The sequence below is a fragment of the Gorilla gorilla genome, chromosome 8 (genome assembly GCF_029281585.2).
Source record: "Gorilla gorilla gorilla isolate KB3781 chromosome 8, NHGRI_mGorGor1-v2.1_pri, whole genome shotgun sequence".
NCBI classification, from domain to species: Eukaryota; Metazoa; Chordata; class Mammalia; order Primates; family Hominidae; genus Gorilla; species Gorilla gorilla.
The window spans coordinates 134,893,316-134,918,430 of record NC_073232.2 but is presented as its reverse complement, the minus strand read 5'-3'; the positions used below and the strand labels follow the sequence as shown (position 1 = coordinate 134,918,430).

Here is a 25,115-nt window from a genome sequence, read left to right as displayed (position 1 = left end):
TGCCAAAATCATAATTTCTTCATCCCCAGAATTCAAGAAGCACAGGACATACCACTCTAAGAAAGCTTGTGCACTGGGAAATGGAATGGGAAGCCCCAGGCTTACCTGCTTGAAGGTGCCGCAGCCTGAGTAGGGAATTGTGAATATCACCAGGTTCGGCGTTATCTGGGGCCGACACTCGTAGTATCCATTCCAGGTGGAAATGACAAGGTCACTGGCAGAAAAGCCCAAGGATTGGAGATAGCTCCTGCTCACGCTGGCTTGCATGTGATTTGGCAGACAGAGCAGGTCTGATAGACAAGGACAGATAAGGCACTCAGTCACTGCCCCAGACTCCACAAGTCCTATGGGGCCAGAGGCTGTTTCCACTTAAAAAGTGCACAGACCAGGGTGGCTGACAGGGAGGGTCGGCACTTAGGATGTGGGCATAGACCTCACTGCAATCCCCCAAGGACCCGAGGGTCAAGTCAGCCCCATCCTTATGAAAGCCCAAGGAGAGCACGTGGACTCAGGATTTCTCTGATGGAGAATTGGAGGCAGGATTTTTAAATAAGTGGAATGTTTGGCCAAGTTACCATTTATCTATAAAGTAAAGTAACTGTATTATCAAATTGTGGGAATGTCATGAAACAAGGTCTTTTAGCCATGAAGCAAGTCAGTCTTTAATCCTGACTGCATGAGAGACCCTGGATGTCACCTTGCCTGGCCCTTGGCCAATCTACACAACAGTCCATACAGCAACTCAAATCATGGCCATACAGGCTCTGCTGGAAGTGTCTGAGTGACCTTATCTCAGCCACTTTCAGCCACCCAGCTCAGTCCATCTTCAGATAGAAACCAAATGTGTTAGGTCTCAGGCCATGGCCACAGTGTCCCACACTCTGAGAAGGTCACAAGGTTTCAAGCCAAGAGGTCACCTCTGCCTTTCGCACTGACTCATCACTCTCAACTAAGAGCATCATCTGGGACCCTCTACTTAGTCTCTGCTGACCACAGTAAGACCAATCATCACCCATCAGCCAGTTCTAGCCCTGACTTTATTTCTGGGCAGCCAGAGTCCCGAGGCCCACTGCTCCTGGTCCCTTTCAGCTGAAAATCAAGCCCTGGTGACCTGAAAGGGTTCCTTCATTTCTTATTTCACAACGACAAGACAGTTGAGCCACAGATGCTCTCAGGATGTCCCCAGTCCCAACAGAGCATTTCCACAAGAGGACTTACTGGTGCTGTCATTGGAGGGACTGGAGTAGTACTCAGCCCGGAACCCTCTCCTCGTGATGCTGTGGTCACTGATGAAGCGAATGGACATGAAGTTGGAGGAAGAAGTGAAGGAGCCTCTGGCCCCATCACAAACTCGAGCAATGAGAGGGGAACTGTGGTAGGGGCCATCGAAAACTTCAATATAATCATAGTTGCAGCCACCTTCAAGCCTGCAGAGAGAGGACACACCATTTGGCTTCATTTCCTCCCAGAATTTGACACAGGCTGGTCTTGAACTCCTGTGTTCAGGTGATCCTCCTGCCTCGGCCTCCTAAAGTGTTGGGATTACAAGCCTGAGGCAGCATACCTGGCCAGTGTGGTTGTTAATAGGATTATTTGTGCTATTATTGCCCCTAAGTCTATCATTACTACTTAACAACCATCTTTTCCACTGGACAACATTTTGTAAATATTTTCACATCTCTCTCCCTCTCTCTCCTCTCTGTTTCTCATGACCTTCCCAGTAACCAGTGAGGTGAGGAAAGCAGGTATTTTATTCCCCTCTTTTGACTGAGGCTCAGGAAAGTTGAGTGACTTCCTGTGGTCACACAGCAAATTGGTGGCAGACCTAGGACTTGAAACCAGAGCTTTTGTCCACTCTCGTGCCCCCTCCCCAACTCTCCACGGGATGCCTCGGGCTAGGTCAAAAATGTCTCTCAGCAAACTTCTCTCCTGACGTTCTAAGCACCATTTATTCCCTCTTGAAAGGTCTGTGGGGCCCCAAGGCAGTCTTCCGGCGCACACTTACTGGACATCTCTGAAGATCACAGTCACACGGTAGTTGTTTTGCACCTCAATGTCCCACACACACTTGGCATTGTTTGGATAGTTCCCGGGATAGAATGGGCTGGAAAAGTCCCCTGATGGTTGGGATAGGAAGCCTCCGCAGGAATAATCTGCTGTCAGGACAAAAAGTGGGAATGTCGGTGACCCCCAGAGCACACTGCACAGTCTACCTGCGGACTATTTTAAATTTAAATTACTTTAAAAGTTTAAAAAATAATTCCCAAGACAGAAACCAAGTAAGAGCAAGAGGTGGCCTAGATCTGGACCGTCCACTGAGGGCTGGCAGGGCATTCTTGCAGGGAGACCACTTTGGGGGAAGCCATCTCCTCCCCAGCCCCATTGTCACTGAGGAAATGGGAAGGGGAATTTCCAGGCCACTCTGCCACAGACTTGTCACGGAGCTCAGAACTTACTGTTTGGACGGGTGATGTTGAGAAAAGGAGCTGTTGACAAAAAGAAAAGATCAGGATCAGTTTTCTGGCATCCCTGACACAGCTGTTGACTGCTCGTGAGCTGTGCAGATGCTGTGCCAAGCCCGAGTCCACAGGGAGGAGCTGGACACAGGCCTTGCCCTTGGGGAGCTCACTTGCCCTTGCGGAGGTCTGGAGGAGAGCGAATCCCAGCACACTGGGAAAAGGATGAGATTGACCAAAGCCTGGGGAAGGAGAGGAGCCTGGAAGTCTGGCCCCTGCCCCAGATGGGGTGGGGAAAAAAGGGCAGTAATTAGAGGGCAGGCAAAGAGGTAGAAACGGGGTGTCCCAGGCAGAGGAACAGCAGGTGCAACTGCACCTGGGTGGAATAGATTTGGGAACCTCCGTGTAGATGGAGCAGGCAGAGGATGGGGAGAGGGCACCAAGCATAGGGAGCAGATCATGGGGAGCCCTGGCAGTCATGCTGTGCTGAGGAGAGGGGTCATCACCAGAAGACTCTGAGGAATCACTTGAAAGGGCTGCACAGTGGAGAATGGATGGGAGGGGACAGGCCTGAAGCTGCTGCTATGGGAGGCCAGGAGGGGATGACAAAGCAAGCAGGGGGTGGGGCGGGGGGGTGGTGTTGGAGAAGTGCCAGGGCCATGCTGGGAACACTCAGAGCAGCTCAGGGGCAGGCAGGGAGGAGCTCTGCGATGCAGTGGGCCCCATTTGGCCAACACTGGTCAGGGTCTGGTGTCTGTGAGGACAGTCAAATCTGACAGGTGGTGGGCCTCGCCTTGGAACTGACTGGAGATCCTAATCTTAGGTGGGTCAGGCCACTGAAGCACAGAGAGGGGCACACTATCCTGGCGGCCGGCAGGGGAGGGGACAGGGGCTGTAGAGGATGGCACCACAGATGAACTCCTTGTAGAGGGAGCAACATGCCCTGCACAGTCTAGGCATCAGTAATGGAGAGACCTGGAGACCAGGGAAGTGCAATGGAAATCGGGGAGACTTACCAGATGTCGATAGCTGGTTTCCTGAAAAAGGAATAGAAAAAAAGCATAGGTCACAGACATGTGGCTTGGAGGAGGGGCCGGAATGAGGCAGAGATACACTTACATGGCCCATAACCTGACCCCCCTCGGCGAGGGTCCCCAGGTCCACCCAGCAATTTCTATTGAGAAGCCTTCCCAGCTTCCCCAGATGCTCCCTAAGTCCCGTCATACTTGTGGTCATCAGGATTACAGCTGAGGTCATAACACCCATCACTCTCTCCTTGACCATGATTGTTCTAAAACCATCCCAATTGTCACCAGTAGCAAGTACTATCATAGCCACCCCGACTCAACAGTCAAGGAAACTGAAGCATAAAGAAGTAAAATCATTGCTGGAGGTCCTTTAGTCAGATGAGTGTTCAGCATAACGGCCCTGGGTCCAGAAACTGGCCAAAGATAAAGCAGCCCCCTGCATGCTCTTCTGGAGTGCGCAGGCCACGAGGACGCAATGACCAGCTCCTGCCTGGGCCACAGACACCATCAGCCACTGGCCTTAAGCTCTTGCTTTATAGCAAGTTACAGGTGAAATGGGCCTTCCATGGCATTGGGCCATACCTGAGCAGATGACACCAGCATCTTCACGGTGATTACAGTTGTGGGAGAACCAGCCTCGGTTCCGGCACTGCCAGAGAGTGGATTCCGTCCCTGAGCACTCTACATCGTCCAGGGTGATGGGGCCAGAGCCAGAGCCAAAATACGCATTTCCAAGGGCTGAAACTGCACGTCCACACCCTAGCTGTCTGCAGACCACCTCGGCTTCCTGAATGGTCCAGGAGTCATCACAAACTGTCCCCCAGGTGCCACCATGGTAAATTTCTACACGCCCGGCACATAGACCATAGGATGAATTTAAATTGACCAACCTCAAGGTGGCATCTGAAAGACACATTAACTGAGAGATCATGGCCATGTCCCACAACAAATGTCCCACAACAAACCTCAAAGGCCAAGCATCCCACAGGCCTTTTCCCACCTCCAAAGTCACCAAATAGAAATGTGGAAAAGCTGGGGTGGAGGTACTGGACCACTCCATGCAGAGCTGAAAGGCGCTCTAGACATCGCCAAGCTCAGATCCCCTCACCTCCAGACGGAGAGGGGTGGCTCTGAAGGAGAGTCACCAGGTCCCCCGGAGAGTTGGTGGCAGACCCAAGGCCAGGTGTGACCCCCAGTCTGCACCCTTTGCTGCCTTCCCAAGGGCCTGCCCACACAGTCAGTGCCAAGAGAAAGAGAATGGGCCGTGCATCGCTGAGGCCCTTCTTTGATTTCCTTGGGGAACCATGGTGCCCCCAAAGAGGCAGCTGGGTAAATCCACCAAGCCTCATAGGCATGGTCTAGTGTGCACTTACCGCTTGGGAAGGAGTTATACCAAGCCAAAAAGCCAGTGTTTTGGAAACTGATGTCACTTCGAAAGTGAACAGTCATTCGGTTGTAAGAAGATGTAAATATTTGCCTGGTATCATTACAGATTTTCCCCAGCAGGAGACTGCTATTCAATGATCCATCAAAGATTTCAACATAATCAAAACTGCAGTTATGGTGTGCCTCCAACCTGTATGGAGAAAATGTATTCAAGTCAACATTGAAATTCCTATTGCCCCTCCATTTTATAAATAGTTTGCACTTTACGAGGGATGCCATTGAATACAGATTTTTCTTCTAGCTCTTCCTCGATTAAGTCAAAGGACATCAGTGTTCCCTGACGCTTTATGATAGGAATCAAAGCCACCAAAAGCTTGTCCATGGCACATGAGAGTGAAAAGCATCCCAGCCCAGGACACAGTCTAAACCAGTGGGTGTGCTGCAGAGGAACTCACCCCTCACCAGATGACCAGGCATTACTTACTTCAGATTACTGAAGCCCAGGTTTATGCGATAACCAGAATTCACTTCTATTTCCCAAACACACTTCGCATTGTTGGGGTAGTATGCAGGGTAGGATGGGCTGGAGAATGTCCCACTGGCATAGAATAAAAAGCCACCACAATTTGAAGAGGGTCCTAGAGAGAAGAGAGGGGACATCTCCATTGTACCAGGTCTTCAGGTATTTTGTGACAAGCAATCATCTGTGTAAGTATCATCCAGTTTCATCTTCTGCATTTTATAACATGACTTAACTTTCCCTGTAAACAGATCCCCTCTCTTGGGCCTGGTTCTAGGTGGCCCAACATTAGAAGCTTTGATTCAAGTCCCTGCTTTCCCTGTTAGGCCTGGACAGCAACCCTCTGGGAGGAGGTGACCCAAGCTTCAGAGGGAGCATGTGTCACCTCTAGCAAAAATGCCAAGAAAGCAACAAAGTGACAGCTATCATTGTTCAATCAGCTACAGATATGGACGTGGGATAGTCCTGGCTGAACACAGTGCTGACCCGTGGAGAGCACTCCATAACACAGTGTGTTCCCTAGCGTCTTCCATGAGCACAGGAGTCTGCCAGTTCACAAGTAGCACAACGTTGGGTTAGGAGCAGGGTTTCTGCAACAAGAAGCCTGGGTTTGCATCTTGGCTCTGCCTCTATCAGCTCCATGATTTGGAGCCAGTTACTTAACCTCTCTGCCTTAGTTTCCTCATCAGAAAAATGAGAGTGGTAATGGCATCTGCCTCATCTGTCTGATGAGGGTATTAAATAAGATATGTATATATGAACATTTATACATAAACATAAGATAGGTTTCTATGTCTATATAAACTCTTAGAGAGTGCCAGGCACATAAGCACCCAGCGATATTAGCTATTGTTATTTATCAGAAAAGGATAAATACTAAGCGGTCAAACATTTTGTTGGTTGGTTTATAGTAATAAAAACTTTTTAAAAACATGTGCACACTCAGTGATAGAAATTAGAACGTCTTCTTTTTTTTTCTTTTTCATAACTCTTTGTTTACTTTTTCTAAGGGGATAAGTCCATGGTTTTTAGCATACTGAGAGCTCTGAAATCACCACAGTCAATTTTAGATTATTTTCATCACCCCAAAAAGAAACCCTGTACTCATTAGCAATCACTCCCCATTTCTTCTCAACACCCTCCATTCCTGGCACCCACTGATCTACTTTTCTGTCTCTATAGATTTGCCTGTTGTAGACATTTCATATAAAACAAATTGTACAATATGGTAGTCTTTTTTGACTGACTTCTCAATGTGTTTTCAAAGTTCATCATGTTGTAGCATAAATCAATATTAAATTCTTTTTTTTTGTTTTGTTTTGTTTTGAGATGGAGTTTCGCTCTTGTCACCCAGACTGGAGTGCAGTGGCACCATCTCAGCTTACTGCAACCTCCGCTTCCCGGGTTCAAGCGATTCTCCTGCCCCAGCTTCCCAAGTAGCTGGGATTACAGCCACCCACCACTACGCCCAGCTAATTTTTGTATTTTTAGTAGAGACAGGGTTTCACCATGTTGGCCAGGCTGGTCTTGAAGTCCTGACCTCAGCCGATCCGCCCATCTTGGCCTCCCAAAATGCTGGTATTACAGGTGTGAGCCACCGCGCCCGGCCACTATTAAATTCATTTTTATTGCCAAATAATACTCCACTGCATGGACATATCATATTTGTTTCTCGATTCACCATGATGGACATTTGCATTGCATTCACATTTGGCTACTATGAATAAAGCTGTCCTGAACATTCACATACAAGTTTCTCTATGGACATATGTTTTCATTTCTCCTGGGTATATGCCTAGGAATACAACTGGTGGGTCATATGGTGACTCCAGGTCTAATCTTTCGAGGAGCCACCAAACTGCTTCTCAAAGTGGCTGTACCATTTTATATTCCCTGCAGCCGTGCATAAGGTTTCCAATTTCTCCACATCCTCATCAACACTTGCTATTATTTGGCTTTTTGACTACAGCCCACCTACTGGGTGTTTCATTTGCATGTCCCTGACGGCTAATGACATTGAGCATCTTTCCAATGCCTTCTCTGCTATCTGTGAATCTTCTGTAGAGAAATATCTTTCAGGTCTTTTGCTCATTGTTCAGTTGGGTTACCTGACTTTTTATCATTGACTACAAGAGTCACTTATATATCCTAGGTACAAGTCCCTTATGAGATAGAAATACGTTCTCCCATTTGGTGGGAAGACAGTGTTTCTTGAAGATCATGTGGCCTGCCCTCCCTTTCTATTTCTACACTGGGAAATAATTAAGGATAAAGTCAAACTTTCAGAGACAAGGATACGAGTTACATATTTCTAATCATTAAATATAAATGGTTATAAAATATGCTATTGTATATAGTCACTTAACATTATAAAATATAATTGGAAACAATGTTTTTGCCCCACAATTAGTAACCGTTTAACTAAATGATGATATATCTATACAGTGGAAAATCATATAGTCATTAAACCTTCTTCTATACAAATAATTTCAATGCTATAAAAATGCTAATTTTAAGGTCATGAAAAAAGTATTATATACACTTAAATGAAAATGATGGGTTATCCAATGGGATATAAAGCATGCCATACTGTGTGTGTGTGTGTGTTTGTGTGTGTGTATATACAGTGTATGGAATGTATGCCAAAATGCCAACAGTAATTATGTATTTGTTCATTAATTTATCCATTCATTCATTCACTCATTTATTCCTTCAATAAACAGTTCTTGAAAGGCAGACACAATGCTAGATAATAAGGATACATTATGAAAAAGGCAGACGTGTCCCCTGCCTTCAGGAAATGCAGTTTGGCAGAAAAGATAAACATGATCTTTTGCAAATATATTTCCAATTAGCTAATTCTCAAGATTAAAATCTTTCTGCAGCCTCCCTACCTTTAGGATAAAGATGGGAGTCTTAACCCACCCGCAAGGCCCTGAATGATCTGGCCTCACCCGACAGATTTCCTGCAGTCCCTCCTTGCCCCCACCCCACCCTCCTTCAAAGAGCCAAGCTCCTTCCCACCCTAGGGCCTTCAAGGCATTCCTTCTGGTTAGAAGACACTTCAGCAAATGAACCTGCTCCTCTATTAACTCCCAGCTTAAATGTCACTTCCATAAGGAACTTCCCCTAACTCCCCAATCAAGGAAGATCTCTACTAATACTTCCTCTTTGCACACTGAACTTTTCCTTGGAAACAGTTGTCACAACTGTAATTTTCTAGTTGGTTGTGTATTAAATAATATTGTGAGCTCTGAGGAAGAAGATCAGTTTGTCTCTTACATCATTCCTTAATTTTACAACCATTCTTGATGGTAGTTTGACCATACACACAGCAAGATCTTAAAATACCGAACACAGTAAAAGTTAATATGCATGAAGTACATTCTATGTACCAGGCACTACAATGACATTGACTTTGGTCCAGTAAACCCATTTATATCCTAAACGAAAAATTAGTGAGGTATGCAAAAAAATTGTCTATAAAAATATTCTTCATCACAAAATCATTTATTGTAATGAAGAAATACAAACAAATATCTAGCATCTGAGCATTTGTCAAATAATTCATGGCATATGTGTATAATAGAATACAATACAGGGACTTAAAATGATTGTGAGAAAAGATTTAATAACACAGAAAAGTAGCCCCATTATTTTTTAAAAGCAATGAAAATCTATTGAAACATAGCCATATAGTGAAATAAAAATGACATGGAAAAGCATAATTTGTAGTAAAATTATCCATTTACTATTTATCTCCCTTCTTCCTCCTAAAGCTTTGGAGATACCCCCCAAAATAAAAGCCTTTAAGTCTATTATTTTAAGAATACTTATCTCATTGATTCAAATGAAGAGGTGAAGGGTGTCGTGGGACAGGCCAGGGCTATGTGCAGATTGAGGAAGGCTGGGGTGGGGCAGAGCATTCGCTCATGGATAGCCAAGCTTGGGGATAAGAAATGTATGACCTATGGTTCAGGTAGAAAATGTGATACCTACTTGCAGTGGTTGTAGTTGTTGGATGCCACCAATCTAGAAAAAAAATGAAGCTGTTTAGGATTTTAGTAGATAATTTTTCCATTCCATAGTCATTTGTTTGACTGACAAAGTTAAATCCTTTTCCTTAGTACAGGACTTCTCAGAGCCTTGACCATTCCAGTTTACACTGTTCATGGCCAGTAAGGTCTAGAGTATGTAGCACCTCCCAACATATTTGGCCCAGGATATTTTCACTGTGGCACAAAAACACTTTGCGGATGGCTCCCTCAAAGTGAAAGAATTCTTTATTTGACAAATACATGCAGAAGTATTACTTGGCTATGTTTCTAAAATGAAGGTCCTAATTTCCCATGGGTTAATTTAGACAGTTATTTTCATCTGAAATAATGGGAGGACCAAAGCCTCCTTCCACAGCAGCATCTCTGCCAGCACTTAGCACTATCAGCAGGGAATAGCAGGAGGCCACAGGGGCCCTCCACGGTGAACCAGACATGAGAGTGATGGCAGTGGGAACTCAGCTCGTCACCCTAACAAAGATCAGAGTCCTCAGAGAGAAATTACCCCCCCCCAGGGGGAGCCTACCCTACTCCTCCTACTTCTGGAAACAAGAGAGGGTGGAATTCCCAAGAGAAATATTGCTGGGCTGGGGTGGAGCAGACTCACCTGTCGTAGTAGAATTTATTTGGGTGGCTGCAAGGAAAAGAAGAAATCATGAGTCAGTCCCAGTGCCCAGGATGATGAGCGAGAGAAATGCTGAGTGCCTGTCCCCATCTTATCACTTAGAAATATTCCCCAAGAGTCATCCAGGAGAGTGGAATAGTAAATATAAACCTTAATGGTTAGTCTCAAAAAAAGATGTTGGAAGAATTTATTCTTACAGCCTGAAAGTAGATTGAACCCTTGTTTGCTATAGGAACCTACATAAGAAAGAAGCTAGTGCCTACCCATAAAATTCAAAGACACCAAAAACATTTGCTGAGGTTATTGCCCTGTTGAGGTATCAGAGAAACTGGCCATCTTGAAGACAAGCTCAGGCTGGGAGGAGGCCAGTGCAAAGAGAAGCCTTGTCATGGAGAAAACCACAACTAAAATAGAGGCCCAAGGTCTTGGAGGCCCATCTGAACAGATGACACAGCATCTTCACTGTGCTGACAGCTGTGGGAGAGCCAGCCATTGTGGGGGCAGCTCTACAGGTAGGACTCATTCCCTGAGCAGCACACATCATCCAGGACAACGGGTCCTGAGCCCTGATCAAATCAGGCATTTCATGGGGCTGCCATGGCCCAGCCACAGCCCAGCTGCCTGCAGACCACATTGGCGTCATTGGTGTCCCAGCTGTCATCACACACGGTGCCCCAGGAGACTTGGTACAGGACCTCCACCTGGCCCTGACACTGGTCACCTCCATTCACCAGCCTCAGGGCCAAACCAGAATTGGATTCTAGAAAAGACAGGAAAATTAACTCTCTCCTGTATCTCCTAAAGGAAGAGGATCTGAGGTCAAGTGAAGTTCAGAATTCTTCCAGAAGGCCAAGGTTTCTGGGTCTCCAGTTAATGTTCTCCAGCAGCATAGACATTGACGGAAGCCTGTTCTTCATCATGTTATCCTTAAGGGTTGTTTTCTAGAATCCTTGGGTGTGGACTGAGCTGTGCATGTTCTCTGATGGAGTTACCCCAGTGCCCAGCAATTCAAGTGCTGAGCCAGGCCTTCAGATTCAGAGGTTAAAGTGCAGGAGCCATCAGCACAGATCTACAGGGACCACTGGGCTCAAGCGCCCCTGCAGCAGGATGCAACCGAGACCAGCTCCCAGCTGCCTGGCAAGGTGCAGCCCTAGGACCTGGTTCTTGGGAGAGTCCACCTCTCCACCTCTGGCTGACTCACTCTGCTCACGGGGACCACCCCATCAGGCCCGAGGCTTGTTCCTGAGTCACTTTCAAACCCACAGCTTGCCTTCAATCTGAAACAAAACCTGGACCTACTGAATACCATGAGCTACAGGGACAGTGGGCAGAAGCAACTATGAGGACACTTAGTTGTGCATACCTAGCAGTGCCTATGCCTGAGAATGGAGAAAAAATGGCAGAGTTAGGCCTCCATGAAGGAATGTCACATGCTAGACACAACACTGGGCCAGGCATCCTGATCCCTCTGTGTACCTGAACCCTGTCCTGTGAGCCTGGGAGCTGGGCTAAGATACTGACATTAGTCTAGTTCCTCTGGCCTTCAGCTTAGTATCTATAAAATGAAGCCCCTGTTCTCCCAAGAATATATACAAAGGGCCCACCAACACATGAAAAGATGCTCAACATCATTAGTCATCAGGGAAATGCAAATCAAAACACCATGAAATACCACCTCACACCCACTAGGATGGCCATGATGAAAAAGACATCATAACAAGTGTTGGTGAGGATATGGAGGAATCAGAATTCTCAGGCATTGCTGGGGGGAATGCAAATTTGGTGCAGTGGCTGTGGCAACTGTTCAGTGTTTCCACAATAAATTAAACATAATTACCCTATTACCGAGCAATCCCACTCCTAGGTATATATCTCCCAAAATTGGAAACACAAGTGCAAACAAAAAACCGTACACTAATGCTCATAGCAGACTTATTCACAACAACCAAAAGATGGAAGCAACCCATATGTTCATAAGCTGATAAATGGATAGACAAAGATGGCGTAGCCATACAATGGAATATTAGTTGGCAGTTAAAAGTAGTGGAGTTCTGACACATGCTAAAATATGAATGAACCTTGAAAACATTATGTTAAGTGAATGAAGCCAGACAGAAAAGGCTATGATTCCATTCATAGAAAATGACCACAATTCTTAGTAAAATCTGTATACAGAGACAGAAAGCAGATTAGTGGTTGCCAGGGGCTGAGGGAAAGAGAAATGGATTATGAATGGTTAAGGGGTAAGAGCTTTCAGTTGGGGATAATGAAAAAGTCCTGGAACTAGATAGAGATGATGGTAATGAACATGGGCAACAGCCAGGGAGAGGGAAAGTTCCATCTCGGGATAGAGGGGTAACGTCAACCAGCAAAGAGCAGAGAGTATCAAAGGAAAGGAAGGGTCCAACTGAGGGACTGCTATCTCTGTCACAAACATCCTGCCTATTTTTTTATTCTAATAGAAACAGTCATTCCTATTTTAAAAAGTAGCATCCTACAAGATTCAAGTAGAGCCTAGTGCCCCCATCCTTCCCGTCGCCCCAAAGGAACACAAAGATGGGTATAGAACTCTGGCTGAGCCGTCAGAGCTAATAGAGATGGTTTGGAAGAAAGCACCTGTTTACAAGCAGGTCAATCAAAGTCCTCCCAGGCCTTGTCAGCCAGAGGTACTGGGACAGACTGACTCCTTCTCCTGGTGGGATATAGACTTGGGGCTGCCCATTGCTGTCTCTCAGCCATATGCAAAAAGCAAGTTGATAGTGAAGCCCACACAGATAAAAGAGTAGATGTAAGCAAAGCATGGGGAAAAAAGACTTGGAACTTCTGGAACCAGCTATACCTGAAGCTCCAGATCCACCACTAAACATTCTGGATACCTGAGCCAATGAATTCCTTTCTAGCTTAAGAGTGTTTGAGTTGAGTTCCTGCCATGTGCAAACAAAAGCATCCCTAATAATAGATCCTCTTTAAAGATCAATTGACAACTGGTAGATACCACATTGATTGAGGTAGGGAGCAGCCAGAGGCTTCAAGCAAGACCCAGGAGTTTCACCCAGACCTGCTGAATGCCAGTGCTTTGGCTAGACTCAAAGATGATCCTTATAAGGGATCCAAGCAGATTCTGTCCACCATTTCCAGCTCCAAGGCGATTAACTCTGTGTCTGGATGTGATGTCCAAGTTGAACCAAAACCAACCCTTTCCCTTGCAGGTTTTAGCAATTCACCAAGTCAGCAAGTCTCAGGATACCACTCCAGCAAAAATCACCTGTGTGATCTTCCATCCCAAGCCACAGGTAATAACAAGGCTTTGCCTGGCAGATCTCGTGGGAGCTGCCCTCCCAACACCATGCTTGCTAGACACACAATGCACTGCAGTTCTTTGGAAGGAGCTGAAACTGACCAAGACCCAGGTCACACATGCACAGATACCCGTTTGCACTCCTAGCCCATATGCCTCCAATCCAAATGCTCCTTATTGGGGCCTCAAGTGAGAATTCCCTACCCCAACATATGTCCTTTCCTTACCATGAGCTTCCTCCTAAGGAGAGGATCCCTCCTCTGCCCCGCTGTCTGTGCTGTGTCCACCATATCCTCACCCAGTGCTACTCAGTAAGGGAGAAACGGAGCCCTGGGGAGCCAGAACTTTTTTCTTCTGCCTCTTCCTTGCACTGCCTCAGGAAGGGGATAAAGTCTGGGTTGTTGTTTCAGTTTGGTCCCCTGTCCTAAGTGACCACAGGAACACTAGGCAGTGAATTCACATGGATTCTTAGCAGAGAGCTAACAAGTCTTCAAAAACACAGGAAACATAGGAGAAGCTTTGAGTGAGGAGATCAGAATGTAATTAGGAGTTTCTTCTGGAGCAAACTCCACCCCAAGAGAGGGAGCCCAAGGTCTTGAAGGCCCACCTGAGCAGATGACACCAGCGTCTTCACTATGGCCACAGTTGTGGGTGAGCCAGCCATTGTGGGGGCAGCTCCACAGGTAGGACTCGTGTCCTGAGCAGCGCACATCATCCAGGACAATGGGTCCTGAGCCCTGGCCAAACCGGGCATTTCCTGGGGCTGACATGGCCCAGCCACAGCCCAGCTGCCTGCAGACCACATTGGCATCATTGGTGTCCCAGCTGTCATCACACACGGTGCCCCAGGAGCCTCGGTATAGGACCTCCACTCGGCCCTGACACCTGTCGCCTCCATTCACCAGCCTCAGGGCCAGACTGGATTCAGATCCTACAGGGGAACACAAGAACCCTTCATCCATCCCTATCATGAGGTCAAGGATTTAAGGAATGTTCCACACTCAGGGCACTTCCTAATGGCCAAAGTCACATGTGCAGGTAATCACCTTTGAATACGAATACAGACAGAGGTTCAGCTTCATCACAGTGGAAGAAGCAGTGATGTGCTACTCCACCCAAGTCTATGGAAGCTCAAGTATTGGGGAAGCACCTGTGACCCCACTGGAGGTGACAGGAATGGACGCCTCACTCCTCATTCTGAGCTCCATTTTCACACAGGATGAAGCTGCACAGCTCCAGATAGGAGGCCAAGACCCGCCTCACGTTCAGGAGTTTGGTGGCACCCACATGATCCTCTCTGGCTTCTAGCAAAGTGCCAGGAATGGTAGGACATTGGCCAGACAGCTATGGGGACAGGCACTTTCCCCACTATTCGCAGGTCTGCAGCCTGTGTCCTGAGGGCCAGGAACAAGGTCCCAGTAGGATTAGGGAGCCCTCCAGGGCTTGTCCTGAGCACCTGGCTGAGGATCTTTCCTGACTACATAAAGCAGAATCCCAGGGGAGACAGGTCACCAGCACCCTCCAGCCTCCAACATCAGACCCAGGACTAGGTTCCCAGGGAGTCTACCTTCCTCCCCAGGCAACTCGTGGAAACGTGAAAAACAGAGGCGCCAGCTTGAGCCTCATTCTTTCATTTTCAAAAGAAACATTTGTCCAGAGGTAGAGAGTGAGCCCTAGGGAAGGGTGAGAGGATGATTTACCTATTGGCGGTGCCGGTAAGTTGGTGGTCAGCCAAGTATCTGTAAATTGCAACAAAGAGAAAGGACAAAATTAGACTTGAGGGAGAAAAGCTACAAAAAAAAATCTCTGGACCAGGCAAGCATCATGAAAACTATTCAATTTCTGGTTCCTGCCACTTGCTCCAAGTGCTACCCAAGTCTTCAGCTCAGTGAGCACAGCCAGGAACAAAGGCCTTGCTGGAGACCAGTTCGATCCCTCCTACCTCTGAAGTGTGAGATGTCCTCTTCTCGGCTACGAAGGGTTAGCCTGCCCCATCCAGTGACACATGTACTGATGGGCACATGTGACACCATTGCTGAGCCTCTGACAGTTCCAGCTAAAATGTTAGGGGAACCAAGGACCCGCCCAAAGGGGTATCAAGTTTCCTGGTAAGTGGAGGCACCAGAAATATTTATTATCCCTCTCCCTGCCCGAGCATGGCCTCTGCCTTTTCTGGATGCAGATATGGCCTTGCAAAATCTGGGGTGTTTGAAGGAGTGAGGGACGGAGGTATCAGGCCTGCACTGACATTGCTTGCCCATGGCAGAAGTCATGTTTAAGGCTTGAACTGACATTGCCTTCCCAGGTGACTTTGGCAGTCACTCTCAATTCTCAGAAAGGTTGTATCAGCTCTGAATATAAAGGAGCTAAAGCTCATTAAACATGAGGCCACTTCCTGAACCTGTAAGGCTTGTCCATTGTACAGTATGAAACTGCTTCATGAAACCTGAAATAAATTGAACAGAAGACAGAAGCCTCCTGAACCCTATGTCTGTTGAAGCACTATGCTGGGGTCTCAGTTACAGAGTGGTGGGAGGAAAAATAATATGCCCCACAGTATCCGCACAGAAAAGCAGGAGAGCTCTGTGGCGTGGGGAAGAGGTAACTGGGCAGAAAGAGAAGGGACATCCCGATGAAGGATGCTGGGGACTCACCTGGCCTGGGCGTTGACTGGGACTGAGCAGCTGTGAGAAAGAGAAGAGAAGGTCAGATCAGATGCACTATACAGAAAATGGCAAAACTGGAACAAAGATAGAAGGAACTGGGCAAGCCTGACACTCAGTCCATCCTAGTCCCTATCACAGAGGGAGGGGCATTGCCATGTAAATTCCCACAGAGATGCACCATATAAGGGGTGCAGGCAGATCCTGGCCACTATTGTCAGCTCCGAGGTGAGTAACTTTGTGTCTGCCCAGGGTGACCAGGTTGACCCAAAACCAACACTCTCCCTTGGATGTTTTGGCAGTTCCTGAGTCAGCAAGGCTGAGGAGGCCACTCCAGCCCAAATGCCTTGTGTGATCTTACAGCCCCGACCACAGGCAATAACAAGGCCATGCCTGGCCAGCCTCATGGGGGCTGCCCTCCCCACACCAGACCTGGGGCCCAGGCAGTGCTCTGCAGCATTCTGAGAGGACCTGAGGTCAAGGACTCCAAGCAGGCCTGACACAAACAGACATGCATTTGCACTCCTAACCCTTGAGCCTCTATTTCCAGACCTCCTCACTGGGTCTCAGCTGAGAACCCACTTCCAGACAAGCATCTTTAGTTCAGAGTTCCTTGTAGTGAGAGGATCCCTCCCTGCCCCTGCTATCTGTGCTGTGTCCACGATACCCTCACCCAGTGCTACTCAGCAGGGGAGAAATGGAGCCCTGGGGAGCCAGCACTTTTCTCTTCTGCCTCTTCCTTGCACTGCCTCAGGATGGGGATAAAGTCTGGGTTGTTGTTTCAGTTTGGAGCCCTGGCCTAAGTGGCCACAGCTGCACCAGGTACTGTAGCAAAATTCATAAAGATTCTTAGCAGAGAGCTAACAAGACTTCAGAAATATAGAAAACATAGAAAAAGCTTTGAGTGAGGAGATCAGAATGTAATTAGGATTTTCTTCCTGAGCAAACTTCAACTTGAGAGAGGGAGCCCAAGGTCTTGAAAGCCCACCTGAGCAGATGACACCAGCGTCTTCATGATGGCCACAGTTGTGGGAGAGCCAGCCATTGTGGGGGCAGCTCCACAGGTAGGACTCCTGTCCTGAGCAGCGCACATCATCCAGAACAATGGGTCCTGAGCCCTGGCCAAACCGGGCATTTCCTGGGGCTGACGTGGCCCAGCCACAGCCCAACTGCCTGCAGACCACGTTGGCATCATTGGTGTCCCAGTAGTCATCACACACGGTGCCCCAGGAGCCTCGGTATAGGACCTCCACTCGGCCCTGACACCTGTCACCTCCATTCACCAGTCTCAGGGCCAAACTGGATTCAGATCCTACAGGGGAACACAAGAACCCTTCATCCATCCCCACCAGGAGGTCAACAATCTAAGGCAAGTTCCACACTCAGGGTACTTCCTAATGGCCAGAGTCACCTGGGCAAGCAGTCACGATTGCATACAACTGCTACCAGAGGTTCAGCTTTATCATAGGGGAAGGAGAGGTGATACACTATGCTGCCTGGGTTTATGGAGGCTCAGATTTTGGGGAAGCACCTGTGACCCCACTGGAAGTGACAGGAATGAATGCCCCACTCCCTACTCTGGGCACACACAGGGTGGAGCTCCACAGCTCCAGAGGGCAGGCCCACACTGGCCCCATGTTTAAGAGTTTGGTGGCATCCACATGGTCCTCTCTGGTTTCTGGCAAATTTCCAGGGATGGCAAGGACTTGGCCAGACAGCTGCAGGGACAGAAATTTTCACCCACCCTTGCAGGTCTGCAGTGCATGGTCAGAGGGCCAGGAAAGAGGTCCCAGCAGGATTAGGGAGCCCTCCAGTGCTCGTCCTGAGCACCTGGATGAGGATCATTCCTGAACACTTGGAACAGGGTTCCATGAGAGACAGTCACCAGCACCCTCCGTCCTCAAACATCAAACCCAGGGCTGACTCCCTAGAAACTCCACCTTCCTCCCACACAACCCACAGGGACATGAAAAGAGAGGGGCCCACCTTGAGCCTCATCCTATCAGTTTCAAACACAAAATATGTCCAGAGATAGTGAGCCCTAGGGAGGGGTGAGAGGATTATTTACCTGCTGTTGATGCACGTGAGGTCGGCCAAGTGTCTGTAAATAGCAACAAAGAAAAAAGACAGAATTAGACTTGAAGGGAAAAGGCCTAGAACAAAAGGATCTCTGGGAGGGGGAATCAACCTGGCAACAATTCCACTTCCTGTTCCTGCCACTCGCTTCCCATGTGTCTTCCCAGGTCTCCTTTGCTGTAAACTCATCCATGGACAAAGGTCTTGCTGGAGACCAGACTGAGCCCTCCATTTCTCTAATCCTGGGGTATCTTTCTATCTCTTAGAGGATGCCCCCACCATGCCATCCCATATCTGCTGATGCATGGACTGACTAGGACATCAGATGCCATTGCTGAGGCTCAGACACTGGCAGCTAAAATGTTAGGGGAACCAGGGGCTGCCCAGGGGACAACCAGGAATCAGGTTTCTGGTTAAGCAGAGACACTACAAACCTTTATTATCCCTTTCCCTGCACAAGCACAAACCCTGCCTCTTCTGGATACAAATGTGGCCCATCATAATCTCAGAATTTTTCCAGCAGTGATGGATGGGGGTATCGAGCCTGCCCTGACAATGCCTTGAACAGGTCAGAGGGTGACACCCTCAATTTTCAAAACTATATGTGAGTCCTGAATATAAAAGGACCAAAGCTCATTAAACATGGGCCACTTCCTGAACCTGTAAGGGCTGTCCACTGGGACAGTATGAAACTGTTTCATGAAAGCTGAGAGGGGTTGAAAAGAAGACAGAGGCCTCCTGAATCCTATGTGTGTTTTAAAAGCACTGTGCTGTGTTGCGGGAAGTCAGGGACCCCAAACAGAGGGACCGGCTGAGGCCATGGCACAAGAACATAAATTTGAAGATTTCATGGACATGTATTAGTTCCCCAAATTAATATTTTTATAATTTCTTATGCCTGTCTTTACTGCAGTCTCTGAACATAAATTGTGAAGATTTCATGGACACTTATCACTTCCCCAATCAATACTCTTGTGATTTCCTATGCCTGTCTTTACTTTAATCTCTTAATCCCATCTTCTTCGTAAACTGAGGATGAATGTCACCTCAGGACCCTGTGATGATTGCGTTAACTGCAGAAATTGTTTAAACAATATGAAATCTGGGCACTGTGAAAAAAGAACAGGATAACAGCGATGTTCAGGGAACAAGGGAGATAACCTTCAAGGCTGGCTGCCTGTGGGCCAGGCAGAACAGAGCCATATTTCTCTTCTTTCAAAAGCAAATAGGAGAAATATCGCTGAATTCTTTTTCTCAGCAAGGAACATCCCTGAGAAAGAGAATGTGTTCCTAAGGGGAGGCCTCTGAAATGCCTGCTTTGGGAATGTCTGTCTTTTACGCTTACAGATAAGGGATGAAATAAGCCCTGGTCCCCTGTAGCGCTTCCAGGCTTATTAGGATGAGGAAATTGCCTCCTAATAAATTTTGGTCAGACCAGTTGTCTGCTCTCAAACCCTGTCTCTTGATAAAATGTTATCAATGACAATGCGTGCCCAAAACTTCATTAGCAATTTTAATTTCACCCCAGACCTGTGATCTTGCCCTGCCTCCATTTGCCTTGTGATATTTTATTACCTTGTGAAGCATGTGATCTCTGTGACCCACACCCTATTTGTGCACTCCCTCCCCTTTTGAAAATCACCAATAAAAACTTCCTGGTTTTGCTACTCAGGAGGGATCACGGAACCTGCTGACACGTGATGTCTCCCCCCAACACCAAGCTTTAAAATTTTGCTCTTTTGTATGCCTTCCCTTTATTTCTCAGACCGGCCGACATTTAGGGAAAATAGAAAAGGACCCATGTGAAATACAGCCGGTGGTGGCGTTAGAAATAATATGCCCCACAGTATCCACACAGAGAAACAGGAGAGCTCTGTGGAGTGGGGAAGGGGTGATTGGGCAGAAAGAGAAGGGACATTTTGAGGAAGGACACTGGGAACTTACCTGGGCTGGGTGTCGGCCAGGACTGGGAAGCTGTGAGAAAGAGAAGAGAAGGTCAGATCAGGAATGTTACACAGAAGTCAACAAAACTGGAATGAGGAGAGAAAGAAATGGGCGAGTCTGACACTCAGTCCATCCTAGTTCCTATCACACAGGGAGGGACATTGCCATGCACATCCTCACAGAGATGCACCATGTAAGGGGTTGAGGCAGATCCTGTCCACTATTGCCAGCTCTGAGGTGATCAAATTGTGTCTCCCCAGGGTAACCCGGTTGGCCTAAACCAACCCACACCCTTGCACATCTTAGGTGTTCCTGAGTCAGCAAGGCTGAGGAAGCCACTCCAGCCAAAATCCCTTGTGTGATCTTCAAGCCCTGACCACAGGCAATAACGAGGCCAAGGCTGGCCAGTCTCATGGGGGCTGCCCTCCCCACACCAGACCTAGGGCAAGGCAGTGCTCTGCAGCGTTCTAAGAGGACCTGAGGTCAAGGACTCCAACCTCACACAACCCAGGCCTGATAGAACCAGACACCCATTTGCACTCCTAACCCTTGAGCCTCTATTTCCAGACCTCCTCACTGGGTCTCAGCTGAGAACCCACTTCCAGACAAGCATCTTTGGTTCAGAGTTCCTCACAGTGAGAGGATCCCTCCTCTGCCCCACTGTCTGTCCTATGTCCATGATACCCTCAACCACTGCTACTCAGCAGGGAAGAAATGGAGCCCTGGGGAGCCAGCAGTTTTCTCTTCTGCCTCTTCCTTGCACTGCCTCAGGAAGGGGATAAAGTCTGGGTTGTTGTTTGACTTTGGTCCCCTGTCCTAAGTGACCACATGAACACCAACCACTGCAGCAAAATTCATACAGATTCTTAGCAGAGAGCTAACAAGACTGCATAAATACAAGAAACATAGAAGAATCTGTGAGTGAGGAGATCAGAATGTAATTAGGATTTTCTTCCTGAGCAAACTCCAACCTAGGAGAGGGAGCCCAAGGTCTTGGAGGCCCACCTGAGCAGATGACACCAGCGTCTTCATAATGGCCACAGTTGTGGGAGAGCCAGCCATTGTGGGGGCAGCTCCACAGGTAGGACTCGTGTCCTGAGCAGCGCACATCATCCAGAACAATGGGTCCTGAGCCCTGGCCAAACCAGGCATTTCCTGGGGCTGACGTGGCCCAGCCACAGCCCAGCTGCCTGCAGACCACATTGGCATCATTGGTGTCCCAGTAGTCATCACACACGGTGCCCCAGGAGCCTCGGTATAGGACCTCCACTCGGCCCTGACACCTGTCACCTCCATTCACCAGTCTCAGGGCCAAACTGGATTCAGATCCTACAGGGGAACACAAGAATCCTTCATCCATCTCAAATATGAGGTCAAGGATAAGGCATGGACAACAGTCAGGGCAGTGGGCAAAGTAGTCAAGTTTGAATACGAATGCAGAAGTCACCAGGGCATGCAGTCACGATGGAAGATGGCTGCACCCAGAGGTTAAGCTTTGTCATAGTGGAAAAAGTGATGCCCTATTCTACTCAAGTCTATAAAAGCTCAAGCTATGGGTAAGCATGTATGACCCCAGAGGAGGGGACAGGAATGGACACCCCACTCCCCACTCTGGGTGAACACAGGATGGAGATACACAGCTACAAATGACAAGCCCAGACCCCCTCCGTATTCAGGAGCTCATTGGCACCTGCATGGGCCTCTCTGCCTTCTGGCAAATTGCCAGTGATGGCAAGACCTTGGACACACAAGTGCAGGGACTGGCACTTTCACCCGCTCTTCAGAGATCTGGATCCCATGGCCTGAGGGCCAGGAACGAGGTCCCCGCAGCATTAAGGAGCCCTCCAGTGCTCGTCCTGAGCACCTGGATGAGGATCTTTCCTGACCACTTGGATCAGGATTCCATGGGAGACAGGTCACCAGCACCCTCCATCCTCAAACATCAGACCCAGCACTGGCTCCTCAGAGATTCCACCTTCCTCCCATGCAACCCACAGGGACATGAAAACAGAGAAGCCCACGTTGAGCCTCATCCTACCAGTTTCAAACACAAAATATGTCCAGAGACAGTGAGTCCTAGGGAGGGGTAAGAGGATTATTTACCTGCTGTTGGTGCATGTGAGGTTGGCCAAGTATCTGTAAATTGCAACAAAGGAAAAGACAGAATTAGACTTGAAGGGAAAAGGCACAGAACAAAAGGTTCTCTGGGAGGGGGAATCTACCTGGCAACAATTCCACTTCCTGTTCCTGCCACTCGCTTCCCATGTGTCTTCCCAGGTCTCCTCTGCTGTGAACTCATCCAGGGACAAAGGTCCTGCTGGAGACCAGACTAAGCCCTCCATTTCTCTAATCCTGGGGTATCTTTCTATCTCTTAGAGGATGCCCCCACCATGCCATCCCACATCTGCTGATGCATGGACTGACTAGGACATCAGACGCCATTGCTGAGGCTCGGACACTGGCAGCTAAAATGTTAGGGGAACCAGGGGCTGCCCAGGGGACAATCAGGAATCAGGTTTCTGGTTAAGCAGTGACACCACAAACCTTTATTATCCCTCTCCCTGCCCAAGCACAAACTGCCTTTTCTGGTTACAAATGTGGCCCATCATAATCTCGGAATGTTTCCAGCAGTGAAGGATGGGGGTATCGAGCCTGCCCTGATGATGCCTAGAACAGGTCAGAGGGTGACACCCACAATTTTGAGAAAATATATGTGAGTCCTGAATATAAAAGGACCAAAGCTCATTAAACATGGGGCCACTTCCTGAACCTGTAAGGGTTGTCCACTGGGACAGTATGAAACCGTTTCATGAAAGCTGAGAGGGGTTGAAAAGAAGACAGAGGCCTCCTGAATCCTGTGTGTGTTTAAAAAGCGCTGTGCTGGGGTCTCAGTTACACAGCCGGTGTTGGGGGTAGAAATAATATGCCCCACAATATCCACACAGAGAAACAGGAGAGCTCTGTGGAGTGGGGAAGGGGTGATTGGGCAGAAAGAGAAGGGACATTTTGAGGAAGGACACTGGGGGACCTACCTGGACTAGGTGTCGGCCGGGACTGGGAAGCTGTGAGAAAGAGAAGAGAAGGTCAGATCAGGAACATTACACAGAAGTCGGCAAAGTGGAACGAGGAGGGAAAGAAATGGGCGAGTCTGACACTCAGTCCATCCTAGTTCCTATCACACAGGGAGGGACATGGCCATGCACATCCCCACAGAGGTGCACCGTGTAAGGGGTCGAGGCAGATCCTGTCCACTATTGCCAGCTCTGAGGTGATCAACTTTGTGTCTGCCCAGGGTAACCTGGTTGGCCTAAACCAACCCTCTCCCTTGCACGTCTTAGGCATTCTTGAGTCAGCAAGGCTGAAGAAGCCACTCCAGCCAAAATCCCTTGTGCGATCTTCAAGCCCTGATCACTGGCAATGACAAGGCCATGCCTGGCCGGCCTCATGGGGGCTGCCCTCCCCACACCAGACCTAGGGCACAGGCAGTGCTCAGCAGTGATCTGAGAGGACCTGAGGTCAAGAACTCCAACCTCACACAACCCAGCCCTGATACAAACAGACACCCATTTACACTCCTAACTCTTGAGCCTCTATTTCCAGATCTCCTCATTGGGTCTCAGCTGAGAACCCACATTCAGACAAGCATCTTTAGTTCAGAGTTCCTCGCAGTGAGAGGATCCCTCCCCCGCCTTGCTCTCTATCCTGCGTCCATGATACCCTCACGCCGTGCTACTCAGCAGGGGAGAAATGGAGCCCTGGAGAGCCAGCAGTTTCCTCTTCTGCCTCTTCCTTGCCTTACCTCAGGAAGGGGAAAAACTCTGGGTTGTTTGAGTTTGCTCCCCTGTCCTAAGTGACCACAGGAACACCAGGCAGTGAGTACATATGGATTCTTAGCAGAGAGCTAACAAGTCTTCAGAAATATAGAAAACATAGAAGAAGCTTTCAGTGAGGAGATCAGAATGTAATCAGGAGTTTCTTTTGGAGCAAACTTCACCCCAAGAGAGTGAGCCCAAGTTCTTGAAGGCTCACCTGAGCAGATGACACCAGCGTCTTCACCATGGCCACAGTTGTGGGAGAGCCAGCCATTGTGGGGGCAGCTCCACAGGTAAGACTCATGTCCTGAGCAGCGCACATCATCCAGGACAATGGGTCCTGAGCCCTGACCAAACCGGGCATTTCCTGGGGCTGACATGGCCCAGCCACAGCCCAGCTGCCTGCAGACCACATTGGCATCATTGGTGTCCCAGCTGTCATCACACACGGTGCCCCAGGAGCCTCGGTATAGGACCTCCACTCGGCCCTGACACCTGTCACCTCCATTCACCAGCCTCAGGGCCAAACTGGATTCAGATCCTACAGGGGAACACAAGAACCCTTCATCCATCCCTATCATGAGGTCAAGAATCTAAGGAGTGTTCCACACTCAAGGCAAGTCCTAATGGCTAAAGTCACCTGGGCAGGCAGTCACCTTTCAATATGAATAAAACCAGAGATTCAGCTTCATCAAAGTCAAAGAAGCAGTTCTACCTGGGTTTATGAAGGCTCAAGTTTGGGGAAGCACCTGTGACCCTACTGGAGTTAACAGGAATGGAAACCCCATTCCCTAACCTGGGCACACACAGGACAGAGCTACACAGCTACAGTAGGCAGGCCAGACTCTCCCCATACTCAGGAGCTTGGTGGCAATCCTATGGTCTTGTCTGACTTCTGAAAATTTCACAGGTATGACAAGGCCTTGGCCAGACGGGTGTGGGGAGAGTCACTTCCACCAACTCTTCACACCTCTGCAGCCCATGGGCTGAGGGACAGGAATGAGGTCTTAGGAGGATTAGGGAAGCTTCCAGGGCTTTTCCTCGGCACCTGGATGAGGATGTTTCCTGACCACTTGGAACAGGATTCCACGGGAGACAAGTCACCAGCACCCTCCAGCCTCCAACATCAGACCCAGAGCTGGGTCCCCAGAGACGCTACCTTCCTCCCATGCAACCCACAGGGACATGAAAAACAGAGGGGCCCACCTTGACCCTCATCCTATCATTTTCAGAAAAAAACATTTGTCCAGAG

At 48.4% G+C, this 25,115-nt stretch overlaps 1 protein-coding gene across 1 annotated transcript in view; it reads right to left on the bottom strand.

The window, feature by feature from the left end:
• Positions 1-25,115, bottom strand: part of DMBT1 (deleted in malignant brain tumors 1) — a 74,758-nt gene that overhangs the window by 6,319 nt on the left and 43,324 nt on the right. Inside the window, exons 31-50 of the mRNA XM_063710555.1 lie at positions 24,081-24,404; positions 23,084-23,113; positions 22,155-22,187; positions 21,057-21,380; positions 20,052-20,081; positions 18,100-18,132; positions 17,020-17,343; positions 16,023-16,052; positions 15,069-15,107; positions 13,976-14,299; positions 10,053-10,079; positions 9,390-9,422; positions 5,355-5,508; positions 4,858-5,060; positions 4,067-4,387; positions 3,473-3,493; positions 2,457-2,486; positions 2,006-2,156; positions 1,219-1,427; positions 106-290 (exon numbers count right to left, since the gene is read on the bottom strand). Coding sequence (XP_063566625.1) covers positions 106-290; positions 1,219-1,427; positions 2,006-2,156; positions 2,457-2,486; positions 3,473-3,493; positions 4,067-4,387; positions 4,858-5,060; positions 5,355-5,508; positions 9,390-9,422; positions 10,053-10,079; positions 13,976-14,299; positions 15,069-15,107; positions 16,023-16,052; positions 17,020-17,343; positions 18,100-18,132; positions 20,052-20,081; positions 21,057-21,380; positions 22,155-22,187; positions 23,084-23,113; positions 24,081-24,404 — 2,825 coding nt within the window. The remainder of the gene's footprint in view (positions 1-105; positions 291-1,218; positions 1,428-2,005; positions 2,157-2,456; positions 2,487-3,472; positions 3,494-4,066; positions 4,388-4,857; positions 5,061-5,354; positions 5,509-9,389; positions 9,423-10,052; positions 10,080-13,975; positions 14,300-15,068; positions 15,108-16,022; positions 16,053-17,019; positions 17,344-18,099; positions 18,133-20,051; positions 20,082-21,056; positions 21,381-22,154; positions 22,188-23,083; positions 23,114-24,080; positions 24,405-25,115) is intronic.